The 9,745-nt window shown below is 33.6% G+C and overlaps 1 protein-coding gene across 1 annotated transcript; it reads left to right on the top strand.

The window, feature by feature from the left end:
* The first annotated feature begins 221 nt into the window (after positions 1-221).
* Positions 222-9,376, top strand: LOC149939236 (glycine receptor subunit alpha-2-like). Its single transcript, XM_090178744.1, has 8 exons — positions 222-611; positions 2,059-2,246; positions 3,367-3,434; positions 4,770-4,999; positions 6,236-6,318; positions 6,393-6,527; positions 7,630-7,961; positions 8,663-9,376. The coding sequence occupies exons 1-8, from the start codon at positions 553-555 to the stop codon at positions 8,885-8,887; spliced, it is 1,320 nt and encodes a 439-aa protein (XP_090034870.1). The 5' UTR covers positions 222-552; the 3' UTR covers positions 8,888-9,376.
* Positions 9,377-9,745: the final 369 nt, after the last annotated feature.

The raw sequence follows: 9,745 nt of genomic DNA, 5'->3' as shown, positions 1-9,745 counted from the left end.
AATGAGTTAAGATACTTAGATGGTATTCAATTTCCAAGGCTTACAAATGACATTATACGTTGAGAACGGTGAGATGAGATATTTAAGAAATACGACTGTTTATCTCTATTTTCAAAATATACAAAGTAAATGAGTTTTGGATGCGGTACTATATAATATATGGCAAAGCATGAACTCCTAAATTCGGAAGTGTAGTGTGTCTCCAACGCTTCGCTTGAAAGGCGAGGAATCCATCCTCTTCACTTCGCCACTCTATCCGCGGCGGAATGCATCTCGGCGCCGGGCACTCTGCCAGCTTACCTATGTGGTCTCCGAAAATTGCCGAAGAAGAAAAAATTGTATTCTTTCAAACATAATATAAGAGTAATCTACTTAATGATCGCGACTATAAGTAACTTAAGCTCACACACTGAAGGTTATTTATTTTGTTATTTGTTTCAATGGTTTCTTTTCGAAATTTGATTTGACCTCAAAAGTGAGAGTGTAGAGAAGGAAGCTTCAACCGGCTTCGATTAAGTCAACAAAAGTTTCGCGAAGAAAAACGCGACAAAAATGTTTCCCTGGATCGTGCTTCTTGTGGTTTTCTGTGGCCACAATTCAGCTACAACAACGTAAGTTATTTCTATTTTTAACGTTGTAATTGTTTACTAAGAAAGTCAGGCAAGCAGACTGAAATCTTTGCATATTTTTCTTATACCTAATGATAGCGAGTTTAGTCTTTAAATGATCATCTTTACTATGCTATTGTCCACTTTCCATGTAGAGAAGGAAAAATGTTACAAATCATTAGAACATATTAATTTTTGAAGTTGATTAACACACCAATAATTCATGTTAAAATTCCCAAATTTATCTTTAAAAAAAATAATTAATTGAGCTAGCCAGCTTGTTCTAAGAGTAATACGTTTTTGCTTCAACAAAATGTTTGACTTCATATACATTTTAATTTAAATGATTTTTTTATTTGGCTGAAAATGAAAGTCCAGTATCTGTTGTGATCAGTCATCCACCACTAAAATTGTATCGTTGTATACGATATAGTAGATTGTCAATAGTAGATTGAACTCAATGATAATTTAAAATTATTGCAATCGAAAATTTTCTTAAAAATACAGAGTCAACCTTCATCTGGAGAATAAATCGATACGCAAAGAATTGAAATCCAACTATTATTAAATGCAAATCTAAGCTTCACTCGTGTATCTGTCGTCGAACAACTGCAGTGGATTACTATTCCCAAAAATTGTGGTGTTTTACTTCTTCGGGAAATGTTTTCAATATTTGATTTCAAATTTTTTGTTTTATATTTCGGTACCAAAACTCCCGGCGATCACCTTCTATAATTTCAACTACAAAGACCCTATATTATTGAAATTATAGGTTTTCAGAATAGACCTTGTTACAATCTGATGCATCACCAAAGGAAAAATTAATATATTAGGTTCCTTTAAAAATCCTTATCGTAAGTTTTTCAAAAGTTTTAAATTAACTTAAGGTAGGATGTTTAGCAGTCGTAGGCCGATCGAGTTAATATCGTTAAGATCGATTAAATTTGTGAAAGATACTATACACGTTAGGCATAGCCAGATGAAGAAACGTATAGTGAAATTTCAAAAGGAAATGGCTAGCCGTGATTAGCGTTCCATAATCTCTGTGCTTTTTCGTCGTGTAATTTTAAATTGTTTATCAAGCGTAACGGACTAAATGTTTTCTTTTTGGCCAATGTTCATTAGAGATAACTATAATTATAATAATAAATTTCATACGAGCAGCTTTTTAGTACCAAGAGTGTCCGGTTATAAACCAATCCTCACTTTGAATTTCAATAATTAGAATTTGAAAGGGCCTGAAATTAAATACAATCTAAAATATTATGTGTTATCGGTAGTTATTTAATTAAAATCTAGATATTTCAATAAAATGTAGATGGTTTATGCATTTGAATGAACTTATTTTACCTTTGAGCCTATATGTGTAACACTTATAGATAATTTTTTGTTTACTTTGTACATATTTTTTTAAATATTTAAGTAATAAACCATAGGTTTATATTAACAGATCCAATGGATTAGTGGTGGACCTAGATGAGACAACTACTACCAGAGATTACGAGACAAGTGGCCCATTAAAGTCTAATACGGAGAGTAAAGATAAAGATAACACGTTCGTTCCATACAGATTGGCCGTGTTCGATGATGTCCTTAAAGAATACGACAAAAGAGAATGGCCTACTTACGGCAAACCAGGTACTCGTCTCATTGTGGAGCGAAAGTAAACTCGCTTTAGACTGTTAAGTTGAGATATTCGTGTTGGGATGACCGGTTATTTGTAATACGGAATAAGTGAAATTGTAAAAGTAAAAGACCAAAGTTTAATGTAAACGTATGCGACCTTCACATTGTAAGGTACCCGACACTGTCAATCCCGGGAGCGCGGCACTCGCGACGTTATGAAAGAAACAAAGATAATGACATATTTATCTCACTAGGATCTATCGCCATCTAACGCTAACAAGACTTTATTTCACGTGTGGGCACCACCCCTTCTCTGGCCAGGGCCGGCAACGTTTAATCAATTATTGTTTGTTAGACGACAGTCAATTTCCATTTCACCTAATTACAGCGATAAAAATTCAATTCATTTCCTTAATTTTATGCTTTCTCCAAGAAAATAATGTAATTTTATAAATGGAATACCAGCTTAACAAATTAATTTACATATCGTTATTGTACCAAATACAATGCTTTTTATAATTTAACCGATTATTGAGTAGAATTTCATTTATATACTAACATATTCAAAATCTGGCCAAATCTTTAAAAGCAACAAAGCACTCAAACGGAGAATGATCGAAAACTGTAAGAACAGATATAAATTAACCAAATTAGTTAAGAAGAACCGTATTCGGACTGCATTGCAAAGTTATATACACCCTTCTAGGTTTTAAATTACTCTATTTACGGTGTAATATAGCACCATTAAACATCTTTTCAAGTTTCAAATTTGGGACTAGAAAAAATCTTAAGGGTGTTTATATAAGTCCTATATAAAAAGTGTTTTTTCATTCATTTTAGAACCTTATTATGCCGTTTGAATTTTTTCTTATAAGAGTGTATAAAATGGACATTCTACAATGAAACCTTGAAAGTTAAACTTAAAAAGTGCCAAGTATCGTTGAGCTAGTTTATCAGTTAATTATTCTTACTTTTACCAAAATTAATACTTACATCCAATGCTAGGTGGTAGAGCATGGCCAATATAGGATAAACGATAGAAATAACGGCGCCACGTTTTCACGCGAAACAAAAATTATTGAGTTACGATTTACACAAATTCGAAGTTAACTCATTCGGTTTTTTTTTGTAGGAGAGTCTACTCCTGTCAAAGTCAACATATACATCAATAGTTTGGGATCCGTTGACGCTGCACATATGGTTTGACAATTTTTAGATTAACACTCATAACACGCTGCCTGAGATCAAAAGTCAAGTAAGTCAAGATACGTGACTATTGAAAGAAATTGAAAATAAGAATCCTTGAATGTTTTTAAATTAAGGTGACTCAGTACAAAATTTTCAATATATATTTTCACTCTATTTTTATCAATTTTCATTATTAGATTATCATTATTATGCTAGATTTCGAACTTTAAACTGTTTTTTTTTCCTCAAATAGGGGTTTTCAGACTTGCTTGACTCTTGCTCTAAGGTGGCGATACAAAAGGTTTATTTAAATTATTTTAGAACATTTAAGGGGTTTTTCTTGTCCCATATTAAACACCTTAACAGGTTGACTAGGATGTTATTCTACACCGTTAAAGCATTTTTCCCCTTTTAGGGTGTTTCTTTACACTGTTCGGGGTCCTTTAATCCTACGATTTGATTCCTTTATTACACTTTTTGTGGTATTGAACTAATAGATTCCGGGTTCTGAAATACCTACTTAAGGGTACCAGACTACTCCTTTTAGGGTTACAAAAAGAAACCCTTTAGTTTGTGGTATTACATTACTCCCTTAAGCATAGTCCCTTTATAAAGTGTTAAACTACTTCCTTAAAGAATATACACCATGCTCCTTCTTTAATCACTTCTATTTTCGGTGAAATATAGCACCCTTTATACATCTTTTCAAGTTTTAAATTTGGGACAAGGAAATCCAAGGGTGTTTTTATTTCATAAAGGGTGCACTGGCTCGATTTGCACTGACCAGGCTTTTTTTTCTGATGAACTATTTGAGATATTTTTGAAAATATCAGGGTATGCCTATTTATTTGGGAACGCTTTAAATTGTAAATTGGAGAAAACTCTGATACATATTCAAGTTTTTAATTTATTTTTGACCGCTAGGTGCTAGGGAACAATTTTTGATAAGAAAGTTGTAGAGTATACTTGAAAACCTACAAATAAAGTTTGTTCGATCACAAACGAACAATTTTTCACCTAAAAAATGAGTTCAGTAAACAAACAAGTTCGCCATAGCAGGCCAATGTGTTCTTTTACGAAGCTAAGTTTAATTAATGGTTTTTGATTATAACATGCCAATGAACTTTAAGTTCACAATTTATTTGGTACAAACAATTGAGAGAGTTAAACAAGCCATGGACACAGGATATATACTTAAATTTTGAAAAAAAAATTATTTCAATATTACCCGAGTGAGGTACTTAGTTTAAATATTAATTACATCATGAGATAAATATGTCTCTTTAATGACTATCCTGATACTCTTTCGCGAGACAACCTTTATTTTAAAACTCTTCGTATTTTCAGCAATACAAGACTGACATTTACTTGCGACAGTCTTGGTTCGATCATCGTCTTAACATAACTCGGTTCGGCGTCAACGAGACCATCACTTTGAACGGAGAAGAAGTGGCTCATCGCATTTGGAAACCGGACCTCTTTTTCAGAAACGTCAAGCAAGCCAATTTCCATTACGTTACCGTGCCCAACATGCTTGTTAAGATTTCCCCGGAAGGGATCATTCTATTCAGTGTCAGGTAAAATTTAATTAAAATTTCAGCATAAATTTACCATGCATTGAGTGGATAGGTGGGAAAGTGGGCACAATTTCATTGGACAACCACAACAAATGTAACTTAATTTTAATAAGGGTTGGCGCGGGTTGCAGGAATTTAGGATTTTGTTGACTAAAACGTCGTCACTCTTCCGCGGCTTATCAAGTTGCAGATTAAAATTACAGACACAAGTGTGAAATTCAAATTTAACGAGCTTTATTTCCGTCGGTCGAAGCCACATTATTTATGACCATAGCTTCAATTTTAATCGAGCAATTCAGTTACTTTAATTGCATATCTGGCAATGTCGTTTACAAATTTCGATTAAAAATTAACTATAATTGAGGAGAAAATAAAAATTAAATAAATCGAATCTGCACAAAAATGCTTCTACCTAATAATGCCGTAGACTAAAGAGCAACAGAAGGCCCCGCTTTATATGACTTCGTTTAATGTAATCATCCGTTTATTGTTATCCAAACTCCGAAAACTGATTTACTCGTATTTTTTAACATTAAAATGTTTCCTTTTTCGTAATCACTTACCCGCTTATTGTTATATTCCGATTTTTTTAATTTCCCGATAATATTATTACAAGCCATTTATTTTAAGTTCGTGCTAGTGCCAAATGAGTAAACGTCGGGATCTAAGTTACCGAAAATGAGCCAACGTACTGAAGGCCACAAGGAGAGCAAGAAGACGCCGATCAACAGGGCGCAGATCGTGGATGCGAGAAGAATGTTTTAATGTCTAATTATTCCCCCACTGATGTTTACAACGCAGACGAAACAGGACTCTCTTATCGCGGGATAAAAGAGCATGCATACATTTTTAAACACGAACGTGCAAAAGGAACTAAATAGGGCAAATAACGTATTGTGTTGTGCAAGTATGACTAGAGATAAACGATAACTGTCGGTGGTTGGCAAGAGTAAAAACACCCCAGTACGTTGTACTGTGCATGTAAAGGTTTTGTTATGTTTTTCAATTTTATTTAACTCCGCCTACTGTGGTCATCCGCTTACTGTTATCATTTAAAGCGAGTCTCAAAATGAACACTTAAGGCGGGGCGTACTGTATGTGCAAAGAACAGACAGTCCTGTACAGCACACATATCATATGTAACGTGTCATAAGCGAAATACAATATAAATTTTATTTTACCATGAACAAACTAAATGTTATCTTAATAAAAACACATCACTGAATTTCCTTGCAGATTAACGTTAACACTGCACTGCCACATGTCATTCAAGAACTATCCTTTGGATACCCAGACCTGCTATATAATAGTTGGAGCTTGTAATTGTCATCTCGATTTCTTTCTCATTACGTGTTTTTTATTAAAAATAGCAAGGTAATTTTTTTTATAACAGATGCTCAAACAACGGATCAGACAACAGTTTATTGGCAAGAAAAAGAGCCTATAATGTTAGACGATAGTGTGGAAGTTCCGGAGTTCGACATAACATCCATATTGCATGGAGAATTCACCAGACACCTAGATACAGGTGACAATTCGTCATTTGAGTGCAAGAGTTAAGCAAGTCAAGATACGTGACTTTTGAAAGAAATTCGAATAAAGAACCCACTAGAATTTTTACATTATACGGCTTCAAAGCTGAATTTGTAATGTAACTTAAACATTCTTTTTGTATTTTCAATTTTCAAGTTAATTTAGATTATAAAGTGAATGCGGTTTTATTACTTGCTTTACTTTTGCTATCAGGCAGCTTAATTTAAATGGGTATACTTTTGATTAGAAAGTCGTTGGCAAAATTCAAAACGTGAATCTTACCTGAAATACTTTAGTCTGAAAGCAGTATGAAATACCGACTACAAATACCTATTTTATAAAAAATTGCACAATTTGTAACCGGTACTTTCTCTAAACAAAGGATATAATCCTCATAATATGACAGGGGCGTAGGAACGTTCTAGAAGTTGGAGGGGGCAAACAGAAACGAAAATTGGTCTAAAGAATGGTTTTGATTTTTTAATGGAGTGTAGCTTCTCCTAGTGCATGTGTAATTTTTACTTCTATGTGAATTGGTTGGAAAAGACCGAGGAAAAGACTGAAAATTAAACACAGTTGTGGTTCTATAAGCTTTATACGCGTTTAAAATGAGCATTTGAGCCTTTTGAAGATTTCAAAAGTTGGAGGGGGCAAAAACTTGAGTTGCCCCACCCAGCAAAATTCTAGGGAGGGGCATTGCCTCCCTTGCCCCCCCTGGTTCCTACGACCCTGAAATATGAACATTAAGGCAAAATTCTTAATTTCATTTTAAAAACAAAGTTACAATTGCGTTCATAATTTCATCTGAGGTATTTAAAAATTATATTTGGACAAATGCTATTCAAATATATTCCAAATATATTTTTTGCATCTGAAGCTTTTCTTTGCGCATCCCGTTAGGAAAATTTTATAGTTCTAGTTGATACATCGCTGCAAAATATTAATTTCCTAAAACCACATTTTCCGGGAAAACGAACGCAAAGATCGTTATAACGAGTTATAAACTAAAAATGTTAGTTAAAATTTTAAGTTTGATATAGTTTACTTGACTCTCAAACTGTCAATTAGAAAATAAATTGAATTGAATTAATTCACAGGCTCTTTCAGTTTCCTGAACGTGTCGTTCGTTTTACACCGTCAGAATGGCTATCACATTGTTCAAACGTACCTGCCAACTTTCTTGATCGTGATGATTTCGTGGGTATCATTCTGGCTGCATGTGGACGCGAGCCCTCCTCGAGTGACATTGGGCGTCACGACTCTACTCACTTTGACCACAGTCGCTTCCGGTGTTCGAACCCAGCTGCCTCCAGTGTCGTACGTCAAAGCAATTGACGTGTGGATTGGCGCCTGCTCGTTAATGGTTTTTGGAGCTCTTTTGGAATTTGCCTTCGTTAATTTTCTGTCGCAAGCCAAATCCAAACCTGAGGTACATAGATTACCTTAAGTGTTTTTTAATTGTTTGGTTAAAGGGAGGAACAGTGAATGGAAAGCGGTTTACCTCTGTTATATAAGGGTCCTCGCAACTTAGAAACAAGTTTTTGTAGGATAAGTTAAAACATTTAATCACAACTAAAGGTTTTAGTCGTTCGAACGACTAGCTGTGGTATCTTAATTAACATCTTTAAACAATTTCTTTAGTTAACCAATTTTTTTATTTTTTTGGCGTTTTTCGATTTAAAACTTTGAAGGTGGTATTAAAATTTTGATATTGACAAATTACAAATTTGTTGTTAGTAATAGTAACTAAAAGTGTTTAACAAAATTCCACATATATAATTTGATCGTAGTTGTTAAACTTTATCAAATAGCGTTTTCCATCATGATTGCTCAAGATTCGCTCCGAATCTGTCTTTGAAGTCGTATATCTCGCTGCGACCGATTAGAACAAAACCGCAATTCGAAACTTCATTTACATATTCCCGCGCTTTGTTTGTTTTTCGTCCAAATGGAACACGCGAACCTTGATCGTAGCAAATCCAAGCAATAAAATGGAAAATAAAATGTTGATCAGAGTGATCTAGAGCGCTCGAGAGCAATCAAACGGAAAACGTCATTAGAGAGCATTTCAATTAATAATTAATAATTAATAATAAATAATTAATAATTAATAATAAAATGTTTTTGTAGAAACCACAAGAAGGAAAATCAAACGACGAGGAGAACATTGCAAAAAGGGATTCAACGGTTCAACGAAGGGTGCCACCAACACCAGCCACCGCGCCTCAACCAATAAGAATTCACCTACAGAAAGCCATTTTAGTCGATAAAATATGTAGAATTGCATTTCCGGTGGCGTTCTTCGTTTTCAACATCATTTATTGGCCTTATTATTTAAACGCTCCCAATGATTAATATTCTGTTTATCCTATACTGCGTACGTTTCTTCAAATGGACTCACTAGAATGCCTGAAAGGAAGCATCATCGTCGAAGTTTAATAAGTCTGTAACAATTGATCAGAAATATGTACCGGTTGAAAAGATTTCAACCTCTAAAATATTTACTTAGAAATTAATAGAATAATTTAATTAAATAGTAATTTAACGGCTTTCCAGCGAATTTCATTTGTTTCTTAATTTGAATACCGCATTTCAGGAATTCCGTAAACGCCTCTCTAGCTCAGTTCTTTTAATAGGAATTTTGCTCCGCGCATGATCAGCTACTGCTGAAATAAACCAAACACTGACAGCTTCAATAAAGATTTATTAAGTACTCCTAAGAGGGACACAAAGAAATTATCTATACTCGTAAACCAAACAGAAAACTAATCAGACCAACATAGAATTAATAAATATTTATGTAATCTTATTACACTGGAAATTAGTCATTAATCAGTTCCAAAATGGTAGAGATTTTTTATAATGCAATTAAAATCAGTGACAGATTAAAATGTTATTAACATTCTTTAACAATTTGGAATTTTGAATGATAAAATTCATATGGACATATCATAAAAATTCTTTAAAACTATTGTCGGTCGATTAGTAATATTAAATCGATAAATTTGTTTTGTTTAGATGGTTATATGGTTTAAAACTAGCTCACAATAGTGAAGCTGCTACAATTAAAAGAAGCGCCACGGAAAAACATTTTTCATTAATTTTTGAAAATAATATGAGCGTAGTTTGTTTGATGATTTCCCTTCAGTTTATTAAATTTCATTCAGAGTAAACCCAATAAAGCTTCCACAAATTGTCACTTTTACGTCACAT

The sequence above is a fragment of the Leiobunum rupestre genome, chromosome 6 (genome assembly GCF_980474605.1).
Source record: "Leiobunum rupestre chromosome 6, qqLeiRupe1.1.hap1, whole genome shotgun sequence".
In the NCBI taxonomy this organism is placed as follows: Eukaryota; Metazoa; Arthropoda; class Arachnida; order Opiliones; family Sclerosomatidae; genus Leiobunum; species Leiobunum rupestre.
The sequence above is the reverse complement of the archived record's forward strand: the minus strand, read 5'-3'. Positions and strand labels throughout refer to the sequence as shown.

Excerpts from the sequence above, each read along its gene's own strand:
- LOC149939236 (XM_090178744.1), top strand. The coding sequence starts at position 553 with ATGTTTCCCTGGATCGTGCTTCTTGTGGTTTTCTGTGGCCACAATTCA. Across the intron at positions 2,247-3,366 it reads GCCTACTTACGGCAAACCAG|GAGAGTCTACTCCTGTCAAA; the intron begins GTACTCGTCTCA and ends TTTTTTTTGTAG. Across the intron at positions 6,319-6,392 it reads CTATATAATAGTTGGAGCTT|ATGCTCAAACAACGGATCAG; the intron begins GTAATTGTCATC and ends TTTTTATAACAG.